This window comes from Bos taurus, chromosome 12, assembly GCF_002263795.3.
Source record: "Bos taurus isolate L1 Dominette 01449 registration number 42190680 breed Hereford chromosome 12, ARS-UCD2.0, whole genome shotgun sequence".
Lineage (NCBI taxonomy): Eukaryota > Metazoa > Chordata > Mammalia > Artiodactyla > Bovidae > Bos > Bos taurus.
Genome location: NC_037339.1, coordinates 11,140,817 through 11,168,681, shown reverse-complemented (window position 1 = coordinate 11,168,681; position 27,865 = coordinate 11,140,817). Strand labels below are relative to the sequence as shown.

General features: G+C 39.4%; 2 protein-coding genes and 1 long non-coding RNA gene across 16 annotated transcripts in view; 2 read left to right on the top strand and 1 right to left on the bottom strand.

Annotated features, from left to right (window-relative positions):
* ELF1 (E74 like ETS transcription factor 1) overlaps positions 1-14,665 on the top strand; it is a 122,975-nt gene extending 108,310 nt beyond the window's left edge. For all 11 annotated transcript variants that reach the window (XM_059891971.1, XM_059891974.1, XM_059891972.1 and 8 more), the window contains 4 exons: positions 1,213-1,296; positions 2,059-2,251; positions 3,190-3,633; positions 12,608-14,665. In XM_059891971.1, coding sequence (XP_059747954.1) covers positions 1,213-1,296; positions 2,059-2,251; positions 3,190-3,633; positions 12,608-13,202 — 1,316 coding nt within the window. In that variant the 3' untranslated portion in view covers positions 13,203-14,665. The remainder of the gene's footprint in view (positions 1-1,212; positions 1,297-2,058; positions 2,252-3,189; positions 3,634-12,607) is intronic.
* LOC132346739 (uncharacterized) lies at positions 67-25,790 on the bottom strand. Of its 2 annotated transcripts, XR_009496657.1 has the most exons (5): positions 18,623-25,790; positions 17,473-17,553; positions 15,898-16,031; positions 15,020-15,081; positions 67-316 (listed from the first exon to the last, which is right to left on the bottom strand). It is a non-coding gene; the product is annotated as an uncharacterized lncRNA (long non-coding RNA). The 2 variants fall into 2 exon arrangements; XR_009496656.1 differs by lacking the exon at positions 67-316 and having other exon boundaries at positions 14,719-15,081.
* A 97-nt stretch (positions 25,791-25,887) lies between these two features.
* Positions 25,888-27,865, top strand: part of SUGT1 (SGT1 homolog, MIS12 kinetochore complex assembly cochaperone) — a 40,758-nt gene continuing 38,780 nt past the window's right edge. For 2 of the 3 annotated variants that reach the window (NM_001046203.2, XM_059892035.1), the window contains exons 1-2: positions 25,888-26,048; positions 26,140-26,200. In NM_001046203.2, the coding sequence (NP_001039668.1) occupies positions 26,011-26,048; positions 26,140-26,200 (99 nt within the window). In that variant the 5' untranslated portion in view covers positions 25,888-26,010. The remainder of the gene's footprint in view (positions 26,049-26,139; positions 26,201-27,865) is intronic. The other variant, XM_005213631.5, reaches the window with a different exon arrangement.

Sequence of the window (27,865 nt, the reverse complement as noted above, 5' to 3'; positions counted from 1 at the left end):
ACCCAGACTAAGGCTGAACAAAATACACTTTTAACTCTGACTTGTCTGGGGCTGGGTGATGGATAACCATAAAGTTTGTTTACTGTAAATTGAAAGAAATATAGAATAAGATGTTTAAAAATACACAAAATAAAAATTGAGTATGTGGTTCACAAAAATTTAACCTCAATTTTACCTTATATTTTATATCTAGAAGTTTTGGGTAGTTTCCAGTATTTGAGAACCAACCAAGAGGCAGACAGACTTAAATGGCTTGATTTTGGAGCCCAAGTTTTATCAATATCAGTATGTTCATCCAAATTTTAAGAATTGTCACCTGAAAGATAAAGTTTCAACTTAATCTCATTTTAACAAATGAGCCAAAGTATTGTTTTCTACATAAAAGTGTCTGTGATCTAACCTATATTAATGTTAAATTTTTACTGAAGTTATTTTCCTTTTAATAAGTAGTATTTAAGAAACCAATATGTGTTCCATGTATAAAATCAGATCAGATCAGATCAGTCGCTCAGTCGTGTCCGACTCTTTGCGACCCCATGAATAGCAGCACACCAGGCCTCCCTGTCCATCACCAACTCCCGGAGTTCACTCAGACTCACGTTCATCGAGTCAGTGATGCCATCCAGCCATCTCATCCTCTGTCGTCCCCTTCTCCTCTTGCCCCCAATCCCTCCCAGCATCAGAGTCTTTTCCAATGAGTCAACTCTGCATGAGGTGGCCAAAATACTGGAGTTTCAGCTTTAGCATCATTCCTTCCAAAGAAATCCTAGGGCTGATCTCCTTCAGAATGGACTGGTTGGATTTCCATGCAGTCCATGTATAAATACTTGGCACTTAAAATTGAAGATGCTGCTAAGTCACTTCAGTTGTGTCCGACTCTGTGCGACCCCATAGACGGCAGCCCACCAGGCTCCCCTGTCCCTGGGATTCTCCAGGCAAGAACACTGGAGTGGGTTGCCATTTACTTCTCCAATGCATAAAAGTGAAAGTGAAGTCACTCAGTCGTGTCCGACCCTCAGCGACCCCATGGACTGCAGCCTACCAGGCTCCTCTGTCCATGGGATTTTCCAGGCAAGAGTACTGGAGTGGGGTGCCATTGCCTTCTCTGAAATTGAGGATAAATGACCAAAAAAAGCTTTTATAAACAGCTAAATTATCCATTCTCTCTCACTTTTGAGGGCAAATATTTATGTAGAGCCATTGTGATTTCAGGGAGAAAAACTAAACCACCACGTCCAGATTCCCCAACCACTACACCAAACATATCTGTGAAGAAGAAAAACAAAGATGGGAAGGGTAAGTACTACTACTGTAATTTCCTTATAATGTTTATAGATCAAGTAACATTCAGATTGCTCTAAAATATCTGCATACTGTAAGTAGAAACCATTAATAATATCTGCATACTGTAAGTAGAAAACACCAGGTTTTATTGAAATGGATCTTATTGCTGCCACCTGCCACATGCACAGTTATCACTTTCTGTAGAAATACTGGTAATAATGTAGCACAAGAAATCCATTAGGAGATTTTCAGTTCCCTGTCAAAATACTCCATCCTTTCATTTAATAATGAGTCCCTTGGAAGAATTCAGCTACATTAGGTTTTCGGTTCATAGACACTTTATTACGTTGTCTTGGAGTTTTAATATTTTCATAACTGCTTCCCAAATTTGAAGAAAATTGTTAAGGCCAATCTGCTGGCTCTTGATATAAAAAGAACAACTATTGAAAGGTTTTTTACATTTCTTTTTCCTTTTCTTCTATGTAATAATGGTTCTTAAAGAGGCTGAAAGAAAATTTCTTACAATGCTTTCTCCCTAGGTCATCACAAATCTAATTGGCAGGATTGCTCTATTCAGATAACTTATGTGGGACTAATAAAAAGATCTATATTAGACTCTAGAAATTATGACCATTATATCACCAGTACTAACTGAACTGTGTAATTTGTTTTATATAATTATAGATGGAACTTAATAAGACCTTTAGTTGTGTTTTATTGTGCTCTTTCAAATAAAGTTTTGGTTCAGTTAAAAAGAAATTGCTTTTGTTTCAGGAAACACAATTTATCTTTGGGAGTTTTTACTGGCACTGCTTCAGGACAAAGCTACTTGTCCTAAATACATCAAATGGACCCAGCGAGAAAAAGGCATTTTTAAATTGGTAGATTCTAAAGCAGTATCCAGGTTGTGGGGCAAGCACAAAAACAAACCTGATATGAATTATGAGACCATGGGAAGAGCTCTCAGGTACGTGAAATTTCTGTAGTTCGTTGTGTGAAGAATATTGTTTCTTAAATACTAGAAAGCAGGTAAGTTCTAAAAAGTCAGAGGGTTTTCTTTAGAAATGGTAAATCTTACTTTTGAAGTGCTAAAACCACACTACTTATAGAACTGAGTATTTAAATCAAAATATTATTTCAGTCTGGGAAAATGTTCTCCTTCCCCCCAAAAATCTTCATGCAAATAATGGATATTTTATTTATGAAGAGATCAGAAAATGTTGAACTATCATCAGGCATTATACATGGACCACAAATCTCCTATGTTTTGAGCCATTAAACTTAAATTCAGCACAAAATAACAAATATTCGTAATGCAGGTACTTAATAAGAGGGTGCATTTTTAAGCATGAACCTCAGGTATAATATATTACGTTGGAATAAATTAATGCTTCAAGAATAATGTTAACCATTGTGAAAGTGTTGAACAGAGATACCTCTTAAACCCACTTTTAGTTTGTTTTTCTTTGATCATGTCATTTAATCGTCAAGATCTGGGGATATGTTTGAGAAAAACTTAGTGGAAACATCCAGATCTGATAACTTGATAACTTTTTTAAACCATAACTATTTAGTTACAGTTTGCATTTTATTTTTTTAGCTCATAGTTGTTAGGTTCTTGATCTAATTAGAATCAGTGACAAAACTTGAATCACATCTATTTGTGCATCATTAAGTTTTATATAGAAAATTGTTTCAGATTTACTGAATCGACTTTAAAACAGGTAGGGACATTATAGTAAGCTATGGAAGAGAAAATAACTACCCTTCATTTAGAAATCCTTTTCTCACTTGTTTCCAACTTTAAACTCTTGTTTATGATTATAAAAGTTTTGCTGTGTTGAATATTATTTTAGTTTATGTTTAACCGAATACAATATTGATAAAATTGTCTGTTTCGAATAGGTACTATTACCAAAGGGGTATTCTGGCAAAAGTAGAAGGTCAGCGCTTGGTGTATCAGTTTAAGGATATGCCGAAAGACCTTATTTATATAGATGATGAAGATCCAAGTTGCAGCATAGAGTCTTCAGATCCCTCACTATCATCAACAGCCACTTCGAGTAGGAACCCAGCAAGTCGATCGAGAGCATCTTCAAGTCCAGGAATAAAAGGAGGAGCCACTACAGTTCTGAAACCAGGGAATTCGAAAGCTGCAAAACCCAAAGATCCCATGGAACCTGTGCAGCCGTCCGAGGCTCTGAGGACAGTACAGTCCACACAGGCTCCGTACCCTACCCAGCTCTTCCGGACTATTCACGTGGTGCAGCCGGTACAAGCTGTTCCAGAAGCAGAAGCAGCCAGCAGCATGCCAGAGGAGACGCTCAATCCTTCCGTTCCGAGTATTAGGTGAGAAAGCTAGTGACCGGTGCAGATCGTTGTGTCATGCTCTGACAAGAGTCATTATTGGTTAAATGTGTCAGGATTCAGAAATGAAAATAAAAATGATACAGATTTCAAGCTAGAACTTTTAGTCAACAGATTGTTTCAGCAGCAAGGCATCAGTCCTCTGATTTTATCAGTGATTTGTTGTTTTTAAACTTTGACAGCACTTGATGTGATTCTCCCAATTTGAATCAGTCCTGTATAGCTTTGTATAACTGATTGATCCATATAAGAAGAGATCCACATATAAGAAAATCCAGGGAATTGTTTCAGATCTTTTTGGGGACAAAGTTAGAAGCTGTGAAAATTTAATATAAATTTACGTATAATGACCCTTTGGTCATTGAGTTCTAAGAAATTCACATTATTCCTTGGGAAGATAACAGTCTTCTCAGATAGTATCCAGAATAGTCAAACAGGTTGGGAGTCCAGGAATCAAAGGTCCTCTTTTTCAGGTTTGTAGAGTGGCAGAGTTGGAGGAATAGTTTTTTGGTTTAATCAGATCAAATCTGCCTCATAACCCCAGAGACGATATATCTTAACAAAGTCTAACAACAACTTAGACTGTTTTTTTTGCAGAAACTTGTGACTGGTTTTGACTGATTTAGAATGGGGAAAAAGGAGGAAGGCAGAAAATTAGGTGGACATTTTCAGGGTTCTGTTTTTTAGTTTCTACTGCTGTGAATTTCTAGAACATGACTTATAAGAGCCATTCCAAACCCAATAAATATGATTCTTTTGATTGTTTCATTAGCTGACTCCTGTCTTACAGTTGTATATTCTCAAGTGTAAATGCTGGATTTTTATTCAGTTGACCTTGAAGTAAGCATTACCTGGAGTCAACACAGACCTACTAGACCATTCAGGCTTCCTTGTACGCTCCATTCAACTTTTGACAAGTTTAAGAGAATTGAATGATCTTAAATTATTGACGTGTGAGGGGTGTAGGTCACATTTTTCCTATCTTAATTAAACAAGTACTTATTTAACTATGTTTTCCTGTTAATGCTTTGTTTTCCTCTAAGTTCTGTTGGTTACTTACGATGACTGAGTATCTAATTGGAATTATTTGGTTCCGCCCATTGTTTTCCAGGCTCTTGTCACTCTTTGTTGTCATTGTGTTTGTCTGTGTTGATAAGAAACATGCAGATCACTGGGACTCCCTTCTTGGATGGATTCAGTTGTGTTTTTTTTTTTTAGCATCTCTGACCAAAGGTTCCTTTTTAGACCTTGAGAATAAAAACAAACCAGAAGAAAAACAACAACAACAAAAACACACAGCTCTAGCTCAGAAAGATAATAAATTATGGTATTATATTGGATACTTTATTACTGTGAATGTCAGTTTCTGAATAAGACTCAGTGCCAGGTATTAAAGGGTTGTAATTAAAAAGCTTCCTTCCTGTGATTTTCAAGCTGTCTTTGGTATACCTTTCAGAATCTTCATTTTTACATTCTCTGAGAGTTCTATGGGCTTCCCTTGTGGCCCAGAAGGTAAAAAAGAGTTCTGTGGACTCTCTGCCTGATTCCTCCTTCTCCTATTTTTTTCTTTTCCAACTTCTGTGTTATCGATGCCTCTCATTATATGATGTTTCTGACCAGAGCCATCCTTTGTTTAATGGGTCAAGAGCCAGCATTTGTGGTATTGCCTTCTTGCAGCTGTTGTTAGGTCTGTGTTGCATACAGACAGAGTGTTGTCCAGTTTCTATAGCTTCCGCTGCCAGCTCTTGCTCTGCTCAGAATTCCTTCCAGCTGAAGCTGACTGCTTCCCTCTATCATGTTCTGGTACATAATCCAGGTTTTCAGGTAACTTTAATGCCTGTCTCATGCTATCCATTTAAATCTGTAGAAGCTACCTTCTATCCACTATCCTTTTTCCAGCACCTAACACAGTCTGACACAGAACACTCCTTCATATTCATAGAATTTGTTTGGAAGTAGTATATATAATTATTCTTTATCTCCTTTTAGAATAATGAGTTGTCTAAGTGGACTACTTACAAAATGAACAAATATAAACTTTAACTCTTCAAACTTTAAAACACAATTTTTTATTCTTTTTTTTTTTGACTGTGACTTGTGGCTCACAGGACGGGTATTAGTTCCCTGACCAGGTATTGAACTAGGCCCGTGGCAGTGGAAGTGTCAAGAACTAAAACCACTGGACCACCAGAGAATTTCCAAAACACAATTTCTTCTTGTAGAAATTATCGTGTATTTATATGACTATCTATGTATCTACATTCAATTTTTAAAACCGGGGTATAGTTGCTTTACACTGTTGTATTAGTTTATGTTATACAGAAAAGTGAATCAGTTATATCCACATACATTCTTTTTTTTATTTTTTTTATTTTTAAACTTTACAATATTGTATTAGTTTTGCCAAATATCGAAATGAATCTGCCACAGGTATACCCGCGTTCCCCATTCTGAACCCTCCTCCCTCCTCCCTCCCCTACCCTCCCTCTGGGTCGTCCCAGTGCACCAGCCCCAAGCATCCAGTACTGTGCATCAAACCTGGACTGGCGACTCGTTTCATACATGATATTATACATGTTTCAATGCTATTCTCCCAAGTCTCCCCACCCTCTCCCTCTCCCACAGAGTCCATAAGACTGATCTATACATCAGTGTCTCTTTTGCTGTCTCGTACACAGGGTTATTGTTACCATCTTTCTAAATTCCATATATATGTGTTAGTATACTGTATTGGTGTTTTTCTTTCTGGCTTACTTCACTCTGTATAATAGGTTCCAGTTTTATCCATCTCATTAGAACTGATTCAAATATATTCTTTTTAATGGCTGAGTAATACTCCATTGTGTATATGTACCATAGCTTTCTTATCCATTCATCTGCTGATGGGCATCTAGGTTGCTTCCATGTCCTGGCTATTATAAACAGTGCTGCGATGAACATTGGGGTACACGTGTCTCTTTCCCTTCTGGTTTCCTCAGTGTGTATGCCCAGCAGTGGGATTGCTGGATCAATAGGCAGTTCTATTTCCAGTTTTTTAAGGAATCTCCACACTGTTCTCCATAGTGGCTGTACTAGTTTGCATTCCCACCAACAGTGTAAGAGAGTTCCCTTTTCTCCACACCCTCTCCAGCATTTATTGCTTGTAGACTTTTGGATCGCAGCCATTCTGACTGGCGTGAAATGGTACCTCATAGTGGTCTTGATTCGCATTTCTCTGATAATGAGTGATGTTGAGCATCTTTTCATGTGTTTGTTAGCCATCTGTATGTCTTCTTTGGAGAAATGTCTATTTAGTTCTTTGGCCCATTTTTTGATTGGGTCATTTATTTTTCTGGAGTTGAGCTGTAGGAGTTGCTTGTATATTTTTGAGATTAGTTGTTTGTCAGTTGCTTCATTTGCTATTATTTTCTCCCATTCTGAAGGCTGCCTTTTCATCTTGCTAATAGTTTCCTTTGTTGTGCAGAAGCTTTTAAGGTTAATTAGGTCCCATTTGTTTACTTTTGCTTTTATTTCCGATATTCTGGGAGGTGGGTCATAGAGGATCCTGCTGTGATGTATGTCGGAGAGTGTTTTGCCTATGTTCTCCTCTAGGAGTTTTATAGTTTCTGGTCTTATGTTGAGATCTTTAATCCATTTTGAGTTTATTTTTGTGTATGGTGTTAGAAAGTGTTCTAGTTTCATTCTTTTACAAGTGGTTGACCAGTTTTCCCAGCACCACTTGTTAAAGAGATTGTCTTTAATCCATTGTATATTCTTGCCTCCTTTGTCAAAGATAAGGTGTCCATATGTGCGTGGATTTATCTCTGGGCTTTCTATTTTGTTCCATTGATCAATATTTCTGTCTTTGTGCCAGTACCATACTGTCTTGATAACTGTGGCTTTGTAATAGAGTCTGAAGTCAGGTAGGTTGATTCCTCCAGTTCCATTCTTCTTTCTCAAGATAGCTTTGGCTATTTGAAAAAATATGGAACGCTTCACGAATTTGCGTGTCATCCTTACATTCTTAATCATTTGTTTGATTTTAAAACAATTCTTCTCTCATTTGGTTGTATTTTATTTTCCTCCCTCAAGTCCTACTTATTTTCACTGTAATTATGCCAACTTTTAACTGTAGAAATTTCAAAATATGGAAGGGTTGAAATAGTACATTGAACCACCTGTTTGTCATCCAGCTGAATTTACAATTGGTATTTGTTTCTTTGCCTTTTTTGCTTTCTCTCAATATTTATTTATGCCCTTTTTTTGTTTGTTTGGGTATTTGTCAAGTCAGTTGTGACATTTCACCCCTAAATATTTCAATGTACAACTCTTTAAAAATACAGACATCCCAAGTAACCATATTATCACTCCTAAGAAAAGTTACAGAAATTTGGCTATATCTTTCTTGACTAGTTTTTTAAAAAACCAAAGACCTTTGAAATATTTTTTTTCTGTAGTTGAGAGAAGGTACAATACTTACGACTTAGTTCAGTTCGGTTTGGTTGCTCAGTCGTGTTCAACTCTTTGCAACCCCATGAATTGCAGCACACCAGGCCTCCCTGTCCATCACCAACTCCCGGAGTTCACCCAAACTCATGTCCATCGAGTCAGTGATGCCACCCAGCCATCTCATCCTCTGTCGTCCCCTTCTCCTCCTGCCCCCAATCCCTCCCAGCATCAGAGTCTTTTCCAATGAGTCAACTCTTCGCATGAGGTGGCCAAAGTATAGGAGTTTCAGCTTCAACATCAGACCTTCCAGTGAACACCCAGGACTGATCTCCTTTAGAATGGACTGGTTGGATCTCCTCGCAGTCCAAGGGACTGTCAAGAGTCTTCTCCAACACCACAGTTCAAAAGCATCAATTCTTCGGCGCTCAGCTTTCTTCACAGTCCAACTGTTACATCCATACATGACCACTGGAAAAACCATAGCCTTGACTAGACGGACCTTTGTTGGCAAAGTAATGTCTCTGCTTTTGAATAAGCTATCTAGGTTGGTCATAACTTTCCTTCCAAGGAGTAAGTGTCTTAATTTCATGGCTGCAATCAGCATCTTATGAATTAAATTTAGATTAATTATTAAATTAATGTAACAGGAACTGATAACTTTCAAAACACTCTATTTTTCATATACTTTACATATATTAAAGTATAGAATCCTTATTGCACAATGAGGTATAGGTAATATTCAGTATTCCTATTTTATAGTTGAGGAAACCGACGCAAAGAGAGGCCAAGGAGCCTGGTCACAGGTGGAGATAGTGGTGGAGATAATGTTTTAATACAAGAAATTTAGTCTAAAGCAGTAAACTTAATGATCTGACATACTCTCAGTTAATTCACACAATCACAAGAATTATTACTTATTTACAGAGAAGTAGCAACATATTTTTTCTCCATTTTTTCCTTTACTCATTTCTTTTTATCTCACACAATTGCCCATAGAATTATCCCTCAGTATCCTCAGGGGATTATTTCCAGAATTCCCTTCAGACTCCAAAATCTGAGGTTGCCCCTTATGTAAAATGGCTAATATTAGCATATAACCTCCATATAGCCTCCCATATACTTTAAATTATCTCTAGATTACTTATAATACCTAATACAGTATAAATGCTATGTAAGTACTTGCCAGCACGTAGCAGATCATTCAAGCTTTGCAATTTGGAACTTTCTGCAATTTTGGGGGAGGTGAGGCTGGATATTTTCACCTGGGGATATCCAGACTCACCTGGATATTTCTGGGGGAGGTTGGTGGAATACGTGGATGTGGAGCCATGAGTATGGAAGGCCAACTGTGTCTATGTTGAAATTGATTAAACTTTTCTTAATTGATTTATGGTATATATGTTCAGGTGTACAAATCTTAACTTTGGCTTCACAAAAATAAACCTCTAGTAAAGTATTTTCCTAAAATTGTCCCTTGGTAAACTTGGAAGTCCATATACCTACCAAGTATAACTTGTTTCTCTACAAGGTTTTTCCAAGCACTAAGTTTGTCTTAGGGTCTTTTAAATAAATTAGCCTCTAAAAATATCAATATATAATTTATAGGTTACTTTAAAAGCAATATAATGGAGTAGGAATTGTTGGGCATAAAATTCTCACCCTACAACCCTTGTCAATTATTGGATATGACATTGGATTGTATTAACCAACTATTCTGTTTCCTCATCTATAAAATAAAGATGATATTATTTAACCTGACAGGTGGTTGTAACAATTAAATGACACTTCCTGACAGCTGAGTAGATATTTAGCAAAAGCCAAATATTATATTGTATATCTTTCTTAGCTTCAGAAAGTTTGAAGAATTTTAAATAACCACTATTGTACCAGTTGGTTACAAGCAGCTTGGGCTTTTTAGAAGTAGTTAACTGTAATGCAACCTTTGTTGTACAATATAATTATAAGCAGACACAACTGACAGTTTAATAATTAACTAAGAAAAAAATGGTTTTAATTCCTGTGGTTGGGAAAAGGCTGCATAATATTTAATCCTTTAATCTCTGAATTTTTTATTAGTAAAAATTTATTGTTTTATAATTTGTTCAAATAGCCAGTATATTTACACTGCAGGTATTTTAAGTCAGTATATATATTTTCTGGCAGATGGCAGTCAGATGCCCAGGAAAGGGCCATCTTTTTCTGACTTCAGTAAAATGCATTGAATGTCTCGTGGTAGCCCTGATTAACAACATGGAACTTTTCCAAGTAGATTATTGGTTATGCCATACCTGAGAGAGGGAAAGAGAAAGGGGTGTGTGGGTATATTAGAGTTGTAACTCCCTACTGTTTACAAATCTAATAGTAAGTATCCCTCTTTACTTGAAGTTATTCAGGACTTACGTGACAGTATGTTGTAATGGTTAAGCACATAGGCTCTGTAGTTGATCCCTTTGCTTATCTAACTGCTCACCTTATGTGAGCTATTCAGCTTCTTTCTGCATTAATTTTTTTCATGTGGAAAATTGTGATAATAATACTTATTTGGTGGCCAGGCTATACATATTTATAGATACATTCTGTATGCTTTCTATGTGCCAAATTCTATTTTATCTGTATGTACATGTACATGAGCTCTTGGCATGGGAAGCTCTTGGATCTTTTTTATTTAAAAAATGGTATCAGTCTGTAGGGTCAGCTACCATTTGCAGGCTTAGATTCTACCCAGGATATCCTGATTTTAGGCAGGCAGGAAAAAAGGGAGGTACAGCGTATTTTGGAAAAGTGCTCTAGTTCCCAGAGTTACTCTATACCCTTCCAACTCATCACCGCCTGCCCAAGAGTATTAGTATACCTGGCCTTTATTCCTAGCCGTACCCTGCCAACCTAGTACATCTTCATTACTGGACTCATATTCTCCTCTAGCAATGTCCTGCAAAGGGGCTGCTGACATCCTGGCGTGGACTGATTCTCACAGTGGGGACTGTGGTGGCGAACTGAACCTGAGAAATGGTGTCCTGCGTGTGTGGGTGTGGCCCCAGCTCGCCCGTGTCTTTCTGCTTCATCTTACTTTCTCCTGAGTTGTACTGAGTCATCTTCCACCTTACCCACTTGGTTTCTGCTCTAGAATTTCATTTTTCACGTGAGACAGGCCACGTAACTGTAACTTGCTAAAATTTACCTGTGATAGTCTCAAGGCAGTAATTAACATTTCATTTATGGGGACTAATCCGGCTCTCAGCCATTTGAAGTAGCAATCCTCTCCCTTTTGTCAAATAGCTTTATAGAATTCAGAGGAAACACAGTTGAGATCCAGATGCTGAGTTTGTTCAACAACATTTGTTTTGTATTGACTACAGCCATGAGTATAAATTTCACAGCTGTGAACTTTAAATTAGATTGACTTATAATACCATTTATGTACCTCTTTTCTTCAATAAATAGAATTAACAACTTAAACTGGATTTTATGTTAAAATTGTATCTTTATGATTAAAATTTGTGCAGATTACTTGAGCTGAGAAAACACACCTCAAAAACAACCTTTGTTAATTTTTGTCAAGATTTGGCCTTACCTTTTGTTCTCTCTGCCATCCTAAAGAACCCTCATGAGTTATATTCATGACTTGTTTTATGTAATATGAGCCGTGAATTATTAAAATTCTTCTAATAATTCTATCACATATACGTTTAAGGTTGAAGTATTGTTTAATTTTAGTTAATTGAGTGTTTTCTCTATATAATAGAAAGGTGAAGTCGCTCAGTCGTGTCTGACTCTTTGCGACCCCATGGACTGTAGCCTGCCACGCTCCTTTGTCCATGGAATTTTCCAGGCAAGAATACTGCAGTGGGTTGCCATTTCCTTCTCCACGGGATCTTCCCAACCCAGGGATCGAACCCAGATCTCCCACACTGCAGGCAGACTCTTTACCATCTGAGCCGAAACATGTTGAAAACAATTATAATCGTGTGAAGTTTGGTAATTTGGTTGGACTTATAGATGACGTTATCCCTCAAATATTAAAATGATAGTGGATCCAATGTTTATTTAAAAATTCCTAATTTTCGAAAATTACCTGGCAGTCCAGTGGTTAGGGCTCTGCATTTTGCCAAAGGCTGGAACTGATCCCTGGTCAGGTTACTAAGATCCCACAAGCTGCATGGTGCAGCAAAAAAAAAAAAAAAAAATTCCTATTTTCTGTCAGGCAGCTTATGTATAACTGCCTTGGGAAACATTTTGATATCCTCCTTCAACAAAAAATTGCTTCCCCATTTGTGTTAATACAGTGCTTTATACAGACATTTTCCCACAGATGGCATTACAGTTAATGGACTGAGACTTTTTCGTTGGCCATTTCTGTACGTGCAGTGTTTAATGCTGGGTCTGGCACAATGTTTTCGTTGCATTGGCAATAACGGGAAGGAGCATTTGAAATGAATAACTCATGTTTTGTTCAAGTGACTTGTCAAGTGTTGTTTTCAACAATGTAGAATATGGTTATTTCCTCACTTTTATTTTGTAATCTCAACAGGACCATACAGACTCCAGCCCAAGTTCCAGTGGTGGTGTCTCCTGGGAATCAGCATTTGCACACGGTAACACTCCAGACAGTGCCAATCACAACAGTGATAGCCAGCGCAGATCCATCGTCAGCTGCTGGATCTCAGAAATTCATCTTACAAGCCATCCCATCCTCACAGCCCATGACAGTCCTCAAAGAAAACGTGGTGCTCCAGTCGCAGAAGCCGGGCTCCCCTCCCTCCATCGTCTTGAGCCCTGCCCACGTGCAGCAGGTCCTCACCAGCAGTGTCCCGACCGTCTGCAACGGGACCGTCAGCGCGGCTTCGGCGCCGTCCTTCAGTGCCACCACACCCATGGTGACCTTTTCTCATCACAGTTCACAGCTGGTTGCTCACCCACCTGGCACTGTAATCACTTCAGTTATCAAAGCTCAAGAAGCAAAAACTCACATACAGGAAGAAGTGAAAAAGGAGGTTGAAGATAACGAGAAACAAGGCACTGAAGACGCCGAGCAGCAGCTGCAGCCTTACGTGATGGTGGTGTCCAATGGATTTCCTTCTCAGGCAGCTATAAAAAACGAACTACTGGAGCCCAGCTCCTTCTGAGGAATACGCCAAAGGAGTTACAGATGGCTGTTTTTTAATTGAACATTTTCAATTGTATGCAAACTATTGATTCTAAGATAAATCCTCCAAACTTTCCTCATTTTGTAGTTACTTGTTAAAAATTAGTAACAGTTAATTTTGACTTTGTTAGATGAGGGGGGAAAAACCCAGATATTTCTGTTTGTTCTCCAAATATTTCAGAATTCAGTTGTGAAGGAACAGGCGTTTTATACTATGAAGACATTGAGTTTTTTTTCAGTGGTTATATCATAAGCATTTTACAAGCACCATTTAAAATTTTATATTGCATTAGCTTTTCTGATTCTTTTGTAAATACAATACTTAAATGTAAGACATCAGGAAATTTATATAGGAGCTGTTTTCATTCCACTTGTATCAAAGGTTAAGTCTTGACTCTTTGAAATGCAAGACACCTATTTTATGCTTTGTTAAAATTATGATTTCACTTAGATTGACTTTAGTTTGTTGCACTGTATGTTGAGCTATGCCTATGTAAAATATAACTTTAAAAACTGAAATGTGCCCATGATAGGGCTGAACCTGTTTCAGAAGCAGGCTAATAGAAAAGTATCAGCCTGAGTGGTTCTCCTGCTGACTAGCTGTGTAACCTTGGGCAAGCCACTTGATCTTCTGGGCCTCCTAAGAGGAATGGTGTATTGGATTAGACTCCACCTCCTATCTAGTTCCTATCTAGTTCTCCGTTTCCCATCTAGTTCTAAATTTTATGATTCTAACTCCTACATTTATCAATTTATCAAGTTTATCAATTTATCGAATTTATCAATTTATCAAAGTTAGTATCAATTAAACATTATCAGCTTATCTCCTAATGTAAATATAACTAAAATATTACAGAAAATTAATGGCCCTAAAAAATTCATTTTTCTATTATCTGTAAAACCTGCTATGAACCTGAATTCTCCCTAAATAGTTTGTTCATTAACTCTTTAGGCCCCTGTGCACTGTGATCCACTAGTAAACTTAGGTTTCTGAGTGCTAAATGATACACTGCTATTCTGAAAGAGTCAGGGCTCTTTAAGGGCCCAGACAATTGGCTAATCTGACTGAGTAGTCAGTTGCTATAAAACTGTAATTGCTTTATATTTTGGATCTTTTTTTTAATTGGGAGTGGGGGAGGGGGAATTACATACAAAGATAATCTACATTATATATCCATGTTTCTAGATTACTTTTTAGATTACTTTTTCATCTGTAAATAATGTACACTTAATTTCACAAGAAAAATTGTTTCCTGCAAATTTTTTAGTATAGCAAAAAGCAATTTTTGTAGACGAAAAAATCATTATGTTTAGAGGTCTAATGTTATATGTTTTCATATTACAGAGTGAATTTGTATTTAAACAAAAATTTAAATTTTGGAATCCTCTAAACGTTTTTGTATCTTTAATTGGTTTATTATTAAATAAATCATGTAAAAATTCTGTGTTTTTTGTTTTCAAGCAAGTGTTTCTTAATAGAAAATGTTACTAGTATAACAATGTTACTAAATGTTTATATAATAGCTTCCATTAGTCAGATAAGATTTGCAGAATGTTATCTTCTCAGTTTTCCTTTCTACAATGCCAAATGGCAGTTTCCAGACATGACACCATGGATTACGAGGCTCCAAAAATTAGAAAATAAAATATTCCCGACAATAATATTAAACACACTTAAAAAAACAAGTTTTCTAATTAGAAATTAGATCAGTTGTTAAACTCAGAAAACATAGAAAAACATAAGAAAATGAAAATCTCAATCCAATACCTCTATACCTAGTAGTAACTTCCACTTACTCATTTCTTCATGTCACTTAATATTTTTCTGAAATATGGTTTTGAAAGGAGCATTCTTGTCTCTGAAGATGGAAGCAGAGAAAAATGTGAAGGGGCAGGCCTCACTGGTTTTCTTGTTTACTACCCTTAGCTTATACCCTTCTGTTCCACTGTTTTTCTACAACTTTCCATTCTTCATCAAACCTAGTATATACATGTATATTGGGGAGATGGGTGATCAAAGTGTATATATATAATATATATACACTTTCTTATATTCTTTCCCATTGTGTTATGTCACAGAATATTGAAAACACGTCCCTATGCTCTACATTATGAGCTGGTTGTTTATCCATTCTATAATGGGTGGCTTGCCTCCGCTAATCCCAAACTGCCGCTCCTCCCCTCCGCTGCTCCCCTCCCCTTTGGCAACCACTAGTCTGTTTTCTATCTGTGAGTCTGTTTTTGTTCTGTAGATGTTACTGATTTTTACCATATTTTAGATTCGACATATAAGCAATATGATAAGGTACTTGTGTTTCTCTTTTTGACTGACTTTGGTTACTATGGCAATCTTTCAGTCCATCCGTGTTGTTCAAATGGCATTATTTCATTCTTGTTGATGGCTAATATTCCATTGTATATATGTACCACATCTTCTCTATCCCTTCATATGTTGATGGACATTTAGTCCATTCATTCTTAACCCTCTGTAGTAGTTCATTTGCCCTATTACCCTGGAATTACTGTTGCAAAGGTCACTAAATAGCCATCAGTTTCCATATTGCCAGTTCTCTTTTTTGACCTTTCCAATATTTGATAACCTTTTAAAACTTACTTTTTCTTCAAGTCTCTATTGCCTTTACTTTTGTGCCAACTCTTTCCTGTCCTCTTCTTACCTTCATAGTCATTTCTTAGTGCTGTTCTTGGGCTGCTCCAGAGACTCTATCAAAGGCTGGAGTTCTCCCAAGTTTTATCTAAAGATCACTGTTCTCCGTCTCTGTGTCTTCACCTTGTCCCCCTTCAATGCGTTCTTCTCCAGTGCAACAGGTGAACATATTAATAGATAGATAGAAATAGATATATATTTAATTATACTTAGCCATTCAGAGAAGGCAATGGCAACCCACTCCAGTGTTCTTGCCTGGAGAATCCCAGGGATGGCGGAGCCTGGTGGGCTGCCATCTATGAGGTCGCACAGAGTCGGACACGACTGAAGCAACTTAGCAGCAGCAGCCATTCAGTGGTTCCTTACAGTCCTCAGATGGAGCTGAGGGCCTGCATTGTCTCACCTTTTTTTTTTCCCCCTTGGTCTCACCTCTTCTGGATCCCAGTAGCAGTATCATCCAATTTTATTCTCCAAATCACACCATGAGGGAGGTTTGCTGCTTCTGCTGCTGCTGCTAAGTCACGTCAGTTGTGTCCTACTCTGTGTGACCCCAGAGACGGCAGCCCACCAGGCTCCCATCCCTGGGATTCTCCAGGCAAGAACACTGGAGTGGGTTGCCATTTCCTTCTCCAATGCATGAAAGTGAAAAGTGAAAGGGAAGTCTCTCAGTCGTGTCTGACTCTTCGCGACCCCATGGACTGCAGCCTTCCAGGCTCCTCCGTCCATGGGATTTTCCAGGCAAGAGTACTGGAGTGGGGTGCCACTGCCTTCTCTGCAGGTGCGGTAGGTTTGGGATGCTTTCAATTGCAAGGAATGAAAAACCCTATTCACAATTATTAAACAGTACGAAACTTGTTAGGAAGTTTCCAAGTTGGCTAATTCAGGAGCACAGTAGGGATCCTGAGCAACCAGCTTGCTTCCCTCTTTCTGCTTTACCACCCTCAGTTATTTGGGGTTTGCTTCCAGAATGGCTCCTGCTATTGGATGCGAGATATCTACAGTCATTCTTCTGTGTTTCTGTTTATCAGTAAGGAAACCTTTCCCAGAGCACCCTGAGCAGCCATCTTTTCAGAGCTAGATTGGTCATATACTCCTTCCTAAGGCTAACCACGGCTGGCCAAGGATGCAGGATTACCATGGATGAGTTAGTCAATGTGTTGGGGAGATAGGCAGTCAAGCAAAAATTGGGCTCCACAGCAAGGAATAAGGGAGGAATGGTAGAGCCCATAAATGTACTTCCAAAAATGCTCACACCTACAGGAAACATGATTTCTCTCATGTTTCCTGGAGCTGTGAGATCAGCCAAAGTTTCATCCAGTTGCTTGACCCAGTTTCATGACTGGGACCTTTTGAGGTGATGCAGTCCTCTTTTTCAGACCAGCTGTGGCTCCCTGGTTTCTTGTCTTCCACAGCCACACCTAGTATGAGCACTGGGGAGAAATCCCTTCCCAAGCCGTCTCAGCTTTAGCACACATTTCTTGATGGTGCAAGTTTGATGTCCTATCTCAGGGTCACCCTTTCCCCTTGTGTGTTGCATCTTCAGTGTCCCCCATCCTGCCTCTTTCATCCGCCTGGTTATACATACCAGAATGTGCTCTGTAGCATCACACTTCTGAACACCAAACTGTCAGTTTAGGTTCCTGGTCTTCAGCAACAGAGATGGATTCTGATTTTCAGTATAAAAGAAACTTCATCAGAAGAATATTGTGCAGTTCACAGAATAGAAAGACTAGAGAATCAGGGTCAATCTAAGTCACATAGCTAAGAACAAATCACAAAACTGTACCGCACAACTGGTCTACCTGTAGCCACTGTTGGCAAAGCACCTGAACACTGAACTCTGTACCGCTGTCTCTACTGCTTCAAAAATCTGATCTTGAAACAAGCGCTGCTTCATCCAGAAAGAATAAGCAAGTCCTTCCTTGACTCCTTGTGTTAACTACAAATTTATGTGATTGGCTACCCCAAAGAATGACTGATACCCTCTTTCAGGGCAAACCCAGATTTCTGTGGGATATACAGCTTGGTGATTGGATGGGTGAGGGGGCCTTAATTTAGGGAAAACAGAAAATCAGAACACGAAATTAGAGGGTCTGATGGGGCTGGACTTCCCAACTCTGTGTGCTCCCTTTACTTTCTGGGCCTCTGCACGTGCTGTCACCCTGCTTGGTACCGTGGCTCTCATTCTATTTGGCTAACACCCATCTGTTCTTCAGGCCTCAGCTTAGATATTACTTCCTCTGAGAGCTGTCTCTGAGTTCTTAAAAATTCCACACTACTGTCATAAAGCCCTTTTTTAATTTTTAACATATATTTTTAGCCACACAATGCAGTATGCAGGATCTTATTTCCCCAACCAGGGATCGAACCCAGGCCTCCATCAGGGAAGCACGGAGTCCTAACCACTGGACCACCAGAGAATTCCCAGAGAGCCCTTTAGTTTCTCTCATTTGGGCAGATTATACTATAATACTTTTCCTACTGTTCATGGGGTTCTCAAGGCAAGAATACTGAAGTGGTCTGCCATTCCCTTCTCCAGTAGACCACATTCTGTCAGACCTCTCCACCATGACCCTCCCATCTTGGGTGGCCCCACATGGCATGGCTTAGTTCCACTGAGTTAGACAAGGCTGTGGTCCGTGTGATTAGATTGATTAGTTTTCTGTGATTAGGTTTGCGTGTCTGCCCTCTGATGCCTCTCGCAACACCTACCGTCTTACTTGGGATTCTCTTACCTTGGACATGGGGTATCTCTTCACAGCTGCTCCAGCAAAGCACAGCCGCGTTCTTTGGAAGGACTGATGCTAAAGCTGAAACTCCAGTACTTTGGCCACCTCATGCGAAGAGTTGACTCATTGGAAAAGACTCTGATGCTGGAAGGGATTGGGGGCAGGAGAAGGGGACGACAGAGGATGAGATGGCTGGATGGCATCACTGAGTCGATGGACATGAGTTTCAGTGAACTCTGGGAGTTGGTGATGGACAGGGAGGCCCGGCGTGCTGCGATTCATGGGGTCACAGAGTCCGACACGACTGAGAGACTGAACTGAACTGAACTGATACTATAATAACTGACTGGTGATATGTATGATTCCAACACTACATTATAAAAAGTCAAGACTGTAGTCATTTTAGTACCCACCTGGTCTCTAGCACAGTATCTCCACATAGTAGTTACTCAGTATTTATTAAATACATGACTAAGCTACATGTTCTTACCTATTTTCATGTTCATGTTCTCAAGCTGCTAACCACCATCTATGTGCCTATGACTGTCCTTATCTGTAGCTGCAAACTTGTTTTATAGTTTTTGAGCTATAACTGACATACAATAAATGGCACATATTTAAATAGTATAAACTCATGAAATCATCACTAATCGAGTAGTGAAACTACTCATGTTCAGTGAACACTACCCTAAAATTTTCTTGTGCCCGTCTGTAACCAGTCCCTTCCTGCTGATCTGCTGTCTCTGCATATTAGTTTGTATTTTCTAGGATTTTATGTAAATGGAATCATACACTATGTGCTATTTTTTTGTCTGGCTTGTTTCACTTAGCGTAATTCTTTTCAGGTTCATGCCTGTTGTAGTCTGTTTCAGCATATTATTTCTTTTATTGCTGAGTATTTTAGTCTATGTTACATGGATATACTGCAGTGTATCCATTCATCTGTAAATGGACATTTGGGTTGTTTTCTGGTTTTCAGCTATTATCATTAAAGCTGTTATGAATATTCTTGTACAAATTTTTATATTGGATATGTATTTTCATATCTGTTGGACAAGTACCGAGGAGTGGCCTGCTTAAATCATATGATGGTTGTATGATCTTACATTCAGCAGTATATGAGGCTTTCATCTGCTCTACATTTTCTTTTACATGGTCTTTTATTTTTTTGCCTTTTTAATGGGTGTGTAGTTATATCTCATTGTGGCTTTGATTTATATTTCCCTAATGACTAATAATTTTGAGCAATTTTCATCAGCTTATTTGGAATCTATATATCTTCTTTGATGACTTGGTTGTTCAGTTTTCTTGCCCATTTAAAAATACTGTTGTTTTCTTATCACTGAGTTTTGAGAACTCTATTCTGAATACAAGCTCTTCATCAGATATATGACTTGCAAGTATCTTCAAAGTGCAGAAACTTTTAAATTTTGGTAAAGTCTCATATCAACTTCTTTTATGGAGCATGCTTTTGGTGTTGTATTTAAGAAATCTTTGTTTAACCCAAGGACACAGACATGTTTTTTCCTAGAAGTTTTACAGTTTTAACATTTAGGTCCAGAATCCATTTTAAGTTAGTTTTTGTAGATGATGCAAGGTATGAATTGAAGTTCACTTTTTTTTCCTTTTTATATCAAATTTGTTGAAAAGATCAACCTTTTCAATTGAAAAGTCCAAGAAGACTTATTCAACAATCTTTTCTGCCCTGAATTACCTTTGGACCTTTGTTGCAAATCGGTTGTATATATTCATGTGATTCTACTTAGGGACTCTCTTTTCTTTGCTATTGATTTGTCTATCTTTGTACCAACACACAAGGTGGATGTGTTGAAATCAGCTAGTGTTAATTCTCCAACCCTGTTATTTGGCCATTCTGAGTCTTTTACATCTCCATTTGAATTTCAGAATCAGTTTGTCGACTTATAAAATGGAAAAAGTCTTTGAGATTTTGACTGCGATCAGGTTGAATCAATAGATCAATTTGGGAAGACCTGACATTTTAATATTGGGTCTCATATTCATGAACATAGAATATTTCTCCATTTGTTTAAGTGTTCTTTGATATCTCTCAGCAACATTTTGTAATTCTCAATGTATATGTTTTGTACATATTTTGTCAGGTTTAATTTTCAGTATTTAATAGTTAATGCTATTGCAAATATCATTCATTGCTGATTTTGTTTTTGTATTTTCTCCCTATTTTATTTAAGCATAAAGTGCACAAATCTTAAACACGATCATTTCAGTTCAGTCGCTCAGTCATGTCCAACTCTTTGCGACTCCATGAATCGCAGCATGCCAGGCCTCTGTCCATCACCAACTCTCGGAGTCCACCCAAACTCATGTCCATTGAGTCAGTCATGCCATCCAACCATCTCATCCTCTGTCGTGCCCTTCTCCGCCTGCCCTCAATCTTTCCCAACATCAGGGTCTTTTCAAATGAGTCAGCTCTTCGCATCAGGTGGCCAAAATATTGGAGTCTCAGCTTCAACATCAGTCCTTCCAATGAACACCCAGGACTGATCTCCTTTAGGATGGACTGGTTGGATCTCCTTGCAGTCCAAGGGACTCTCAAGAGTCTTCTCCAACACCACAGTTCAAAAGCATCAACTCTTCTGTGCTCAGCTTTCTTTATAATCCAACTCTCACATCCATACATGACCACTGGAAAAACCATAGCCTTGACTAGATGGACCTTTGTTGGCAAAGTAATGTCTCTGCTTTTTAATATGCTGTCTAGGTTGGTTATAACTTTCCTTCCAAGGAGTAAGTGTCTTTTATTTCATGGCTGCAGTCACCATCTGCAGTGATTTTGGAGCCCCCCCAAAGTAAAGTCAGCCACTGTTTCCACTGTTTCCCCATCTATTTGCCATGAAGTGATGGGACCAGATGCCATGATCTTCGTTTTCTGAATGTTGAGCTTTAAGCCAACTTCTTCACTCTCGTCTTTCACTTTCATCAAGAGGCTCTTTAGTTCTTCACTTTCTGCCATAAATGTGTAACTTGAAAAATTTGACACCTGAATGAAAGTCACTTGGTTGTGTCCGACTCTTTGCAACCCTATAGGCTGTGGCTACCAGGGTCCTCTATCCATGAAATTCTCCAGGCAGGAATACTGGAGTGGATAGCCATTCCCTTCTGCAGGGGATCTTCCTGACCCAGGTATTGAACCTGGGTCTCCTGAATCATTAATGTAATTATCACCCTAGTCAAGATATGTAACATTTCCCACATCAAGAAGTCATTCTCATGGGCCTTCCCAGCCACGAGGTCATTCTGTGACGTCCCTCACAATGTTTCTTCTCTTCATATAAATGGGACTCTACCGGGATGTACTCTGTCTGGCTTCTTTAACTCAATATTATGTATGTGAGGTTCATCCATATTGTTGTGTGTACTGATAATTTATTCTTAGTCTTTGCTCTGTAGTATTTTTCTTCTGTGAAAGAACATTTAGATTATTTCCAGTTTTTGTTGGTAATTCTACAACCAGTATTTTTGTACATGAACGTAAGAATTCTTTTCTCTTGGGCATATGCCTACTGGTAAAATTCTTGGGCAAGATGGTATGTGTATGACTAGCTTTAGTAGATAGTGTCAAAGTTTTCTAAAGTAGCAATACCAATTTACACTCTTACTAGCAATATATGAAAGTTATAGGTGCTCCATATCCTTGTCAGCGCTGGGCACTGGAACTCCTTTTAATTTAAGCCATTTTGGTGGGAGTGTTTGCTGCTGCTGCCGCTGCTGCTAAGTCGCTTCAGTCCTGTCCGACTCTGCGACCCCATAGATGGCAGCCCACCAGGCTCCTCTGTCCCTGGGATTCTCCAGGCAAGAATACTAGAGTGGGTTGCCATACCAGATTATTATTTTACTGTCCCTCGATATAGCTATTGATGTTGAACTTCTTTTCATATTCATATTGGCCATTTAGAGAACATCTGAAAACCAACCAAACTAATTAATATTAACATACTAAAGAAAAATACACATGGACATTTCAATAAAGGCAGAAAAAGCATTTAATATTGAATGCTGTCTTCCTAAGTGTTACAACCAGGACAGGAAGTCCATATCACTACTTCTATTCAACACTATAGTAGACATCCAAACCAGTGACAACCAGCAAGAAAAATCAAAGGTATAATGACTGCATAGGAAGACGTTTACCCATCTATTCACAGATGACAAGACAGTGAAATGACCGAAATTCTAAAAGAATCTACAAAACATTATATAATAAGGGAAATTACATATAAGAAATAATAAATGAAATTATCAAGATTGTTGACTATAAGGTCAATATGTAAAAATCAGCAGTGTTTCAACAAATACTAGCAACAAACAAATAGAATATTAAAAACCTAAATTGCCATTTAAAAAGCATTAAAAAACCCAAATACCCATGAATAAATATAATGAAAGATATGTAAGACCTCTCCACTGTAATCTACAAAACACTGCCAAGAGAAATTAAAGACTACTTAAATAAATGGAGAAGTATATTACATTCATGGATTGGAAGAAATACAAAGATGTCAGAAAAAAAAATGGAGGCAACTAAAATATCCATTGACAGATCAATAGATAAAGAAGATGTGGTATATAGATATACAATAGAATGCTACTCAGCCAAAAAGAGAAAGAAATAATGCCTTTTTTTTTTTTTTTTTTTGCGGCAGTATGGACAGATCTACTAAGTTAAGTCAGGCAAAGACAAATATCATATGGTATCACTTATTTGTGGAATCTAAAATATGATACAAATGACCTTATTTAAAAAGCAGACAATGACAGACATAGAAAACAAACTTATGGTTACCAAAGAGGAAAGTGGAGGAGGGAAAAATTAGCAGATCCAAACTGCTATATATATAAAGCAAACTGCTTGTACAGCACAGGGAACTATATTCAACACCTTGTACTAAACTATAGTGGAAAAAATATGAAAAGGAATATTTATCTATCTGAATCACCTGTGTACAACAGAAAGTAACATGACACCATAATTAACTATATTTCAATTTTAAAAAATACTAGGATGTCGGTTTTCCCCAAATAAATTGATCTATAGATCCAATGTAAGCCCAATTGAAATCCTAGTAGAGTTTTTATAATTGTTTTTCTGGAAATTGACAGGTTCATTCTAAAATTTATAAACAAATGGAAATAAGTTTTATAAAATGTATAAAATAATGTAAATACAAAGGATTTTGACTAGCCAAGATTACCATTGCAATATTGAAAAAGTTATAGGGCTTTAAGACTTATAAAGCTACATTAATTAAAATAGTGTGGGACACGATTAGGCAGACCAATGGAATGAGAACCTGGAAATAGACCCTCATATATCTGGTTATCTACTTTACAACAACCATGCCATAAATATTTACTGGGGGAAAGAACAAATGACAATCTTTTCAGTAAATAGGGCTGGGTCAATTGGATATCCATAAGGGTGGGGGGAGGGAAATTTTGATCCTGACTTCAAACCTTTCATAAAAATGAATAAATCTGGCTGTGAAAGGTAAAAATGTAAAGCATTCAAGAAAACACAGGTAATTAATTTCATGATTTTGAAGCAGGCAAAGCCTTATGTATGATAGAAAGAGTATTGATGACAAAAAAGATCAGCAAATCCAGTTTTACTTCAATTATTTCTATTATTCTCACCATACCCTACAATCACTGACCTATTTAAGAGACATTTTGGTTCAGGGGTAAAGAATCCACCTCCATCAAGCCCTAGGTTCGATCCCTGGGTGGGGAAAATCCTTTGGAGAAGGCAGTGACAACCCACTCCAGTATCCTTGCCTGGGAAATCTCATGGACAGAAGAGCCTGGACGGCTACAGTCCCTGGCGACGTAAACAAACCCCACTGAGCAGTGAGCACACGTTGGCCTGTAGCGCAGCAGTTGTCTCCCAACAACTGTTCTGGTGCCTTTAATCATTCTTCTATTGTTGTTGTCCAGTCGTGTGTCTTCCATAGTACAGACAGAATAACAAACAAAAATGTAAATTTAACCGTTAATGCCTTTTTCAAGTAAAAATCCTATAATGCTTTAGCATCTTTAAGTGAATTCCATTCAAACTTCTCAGCGGAGTACACCTAGTCCTTATGACCTAGCATGTACCTACCTCTCCACCCAGTCTGCTGCTAGCTTGAATTTTGGCTCTACAATTTGAGTTCACATCATCACTTTCTAACACGCGTCCTATTCTGTCTGAATTGCCTTTTCCCTTTCTTACCAGACTGAGGCTCAGTTACAACCTATGAGGACTCCATCCGTATACACTATATTCAGTTGTGTCCCTGCTTGCTATCACATCAGTGACTACTGCCCTTTCTTTTTTAGCCTTTAGAACAAAACTGGAGGGTGTTAACACCACTGAATCCCCGGACTTTAAGTTTAGATTTCGTATGGAGGAGATACTCCAGTTCAGTTCCTTGTTCGTCTCTATGAACGAGCGGCTCATTCCCACGCCTTCTTGCTCCCCGGCTCCCGCCGCGGTGGCATTAGCTCTAAGTTTCTTCTATTGGAATTGCACGGGTCGAGGGGCACTGAGGGAGGAGGGCTGGACCCGCTGAGTGAGCACTGAGACAAAATTCAGGCTCCCTTTCTCCCTTCAGCGCCTTCGGATGGAACACATTTTTCTTTTATCTGGTAAGTCAAGTGGGGAGAAAGCCTCGGCCTGTGAAGTTCTGGGGAACCGAGCGGTCCGCCCGAACCGGAACCAAAAGGCGTTAAATCCAGTCTAGCCATTACGAGGGCAAAGCGACTCCCGGCGAGCCCCTCAGGGCTCTCGGCGCCAGGATCCCAGCGTCAACGGGACACCCTCCGGAAGTGGCTCCCGGAAAAGAACACGTAGCCGAGAGCGTCACGGGTCGCGAAAGCCTTGGCTGCCTCTGGGGAGCCATGATGAGAGCCGTAGGGGAAAATAGAGCTCGATGTGCCGTGTGTAATTGACAGACGTACAAACATCTCCCAAACGCCACGCGTTCCTGAGGGTAACTGTACGGTACAAGGGTCCTACTGAGTTACCGCGCCCGGAGGCTCTCGGGTAGTGCGCGCGCGCACTAGGACCGAGGGCGAGCGTGGCCCGCCGCGGCCTCCGTAACCATGGCTGCGGTGGGGCGGGGCCTGCGCCGTCGGTCAGCGGCCGGGGGGGCGGGGTCCAGAGAGTCGGTCCTCCAAGGTCCCAGCCCGCCCCGCGCCCGCGTTTCGCCTCTTCTCCCCCCTCCCCTCAGCAGTCTGCGCGGCTGCTCGTTGGCTACTTAGGACGGAAGCTCGGTGGGTGATTCTCCAGAAGTTTCCCCCTTGGGCGGCGGCGGCGGCGGCGCTGGTAACCCCGGGAAGAGCAGCTCCGGCAGCGGGAACCGTGACGATTAGAGATGGCGGCGGCGGCGGCGGGCCCTGTGGCGGCCGCGAGGTGCGTGTTTTTCCATCTCTTTGGTGTAATTGGCATCCCCCCGCCCCTTTCTTTGGTTCGTGATCCCTGCTTGAAATCTTTCTTTTCCTAGCAGGTTGTTCCGGAGCTTCTCAGATGCCCTCATCGAGCAGGACCCCCAAGCGGCGTTAGAGGTGAGACAGCCTTTGCCCCCGGGCAGGCGGCCGCGTCGGGTTCCTCCCGGCTCTGTCTTCCGGGGGTCGGGGCCGCTGCTTCTCCTTTGGGTCAGCCCCGATGTTGACAGCCTCCGCCCCTTCTTTTTCTGCCCCGCGGCGGCCTGGTTATATTAGATCCTTCGTCTTGTCCCCTTTCCACCCCTGGTCCCTTTATGCATCCTTGGAGCTCCTTAGCGTAACCTTCTTCTGTCTTAGGGGTAGAGCTAACCTGCATTGTGGGCCTCAAGGGGCATGTTTTTTTTTTTTTTTAATGGCATTTGTGACTGGAACAAAAAGTGAAATCTCAGCTCGATGTTTGTTCATTCGGGTTTTCGTTTGGCGGTCATCCTTGATTATTTTTATGTACCAGGTGCTGAGTGCCTGTCTGAACTCACACCACTAGGACAGAAACCTTTCCCCCTTGTGTGCCTGAAAATCTCCAGGTGTCCCTGTTTCTGTTTATTATTCACTCATTTGTTTTATTTCTCAAAACAGTTTCTTGGCGGGGGTGGGGGTGGGGGGGCTGCTGTGTGGAAGGCACTGGTTGCTATGGATTAAAGTCTTAATTTATACAGTTAAATGACTTACAAAGCACTTTGTGTGCAGTGAAAGCTTATAAAGCTGTAAAGGAATCCAAAAGAGTGAGTTAAGTAATAATTTGAAGTAATACAGAGAGCCCAAGCTAAGAATACATGATGCAGTGGGTCTCAAAATTAGCCAGGGGTTTCTTGTTTTGAAGCTTAAAAAGAGAGGAGACTTTGTTTTGCTGTTCTAATCTAACATACGTAAGGTTAGGGTTTTGAGGCAAGAGAACCTTTCTCTTGGCTGTGATTTCTGAAAGAAATTGACTCATGGTTAGTAGAGGAGGTGACATTTGAGAAGAGGCACGAGGGAGTGAGCTTGGAAGCTCTGCAGAAGGATTATTTCGGGCAGGAAGAGGAGCCAGTGTCAAGATCCTAAAGTAGGAGTGAAGTAGGTCTGAACAGGGAGCAGCAAGAAAACCCGTTTGGTTGAGTGGGATGGACGTAGTGAGAGAGGAGGTGGAGAGGAAGCCGGGCGGAATCCATCGGTGCTTTTTATCTGTAGCTTGGACTATGTTTTGGGGGGGTTGGGATATGAAGACCTTAAAATGAAGCAGTTGATTACACATGTGCTGGGATGTTTTCTAGTGATTCTTGTGGGGTCACTGTTAGAATAATGTTACCAGAGGCACTGAGAGTTTTTCTCTACAGTTCCTTATTTCAGCTTAGTATCTGTATTAAGAGTCTACATTTGTGTGGTCCTCTTAGGCCCTGTGCCTCCTTTGGAAATCTAGTTTATATAATAGTTGCTATTAAAAAATATTAATATAATGGATTCTTGGTCATTTTATATCTGACTTATTTTACTTTTAAAATTACGTATTGACGTGTGGTATGTAACACGAATCTAAATTACTTCCCAGCCAATGATTCCTCTTACCCATCTGTTCTGAACTCCATCACCATCAGTTAGTTTTCCTTGGATTTCATACAAACAGTATCATATAGTATCAAACAGCATCATACTTCGTTGAGTGTAGCTACTCTGTCTTGCTTTAAACATTATGTGAGATACATCCATAAGTTTGTGGGAAGGGACAGTTCTTTTTCATTGCTGTGTAGT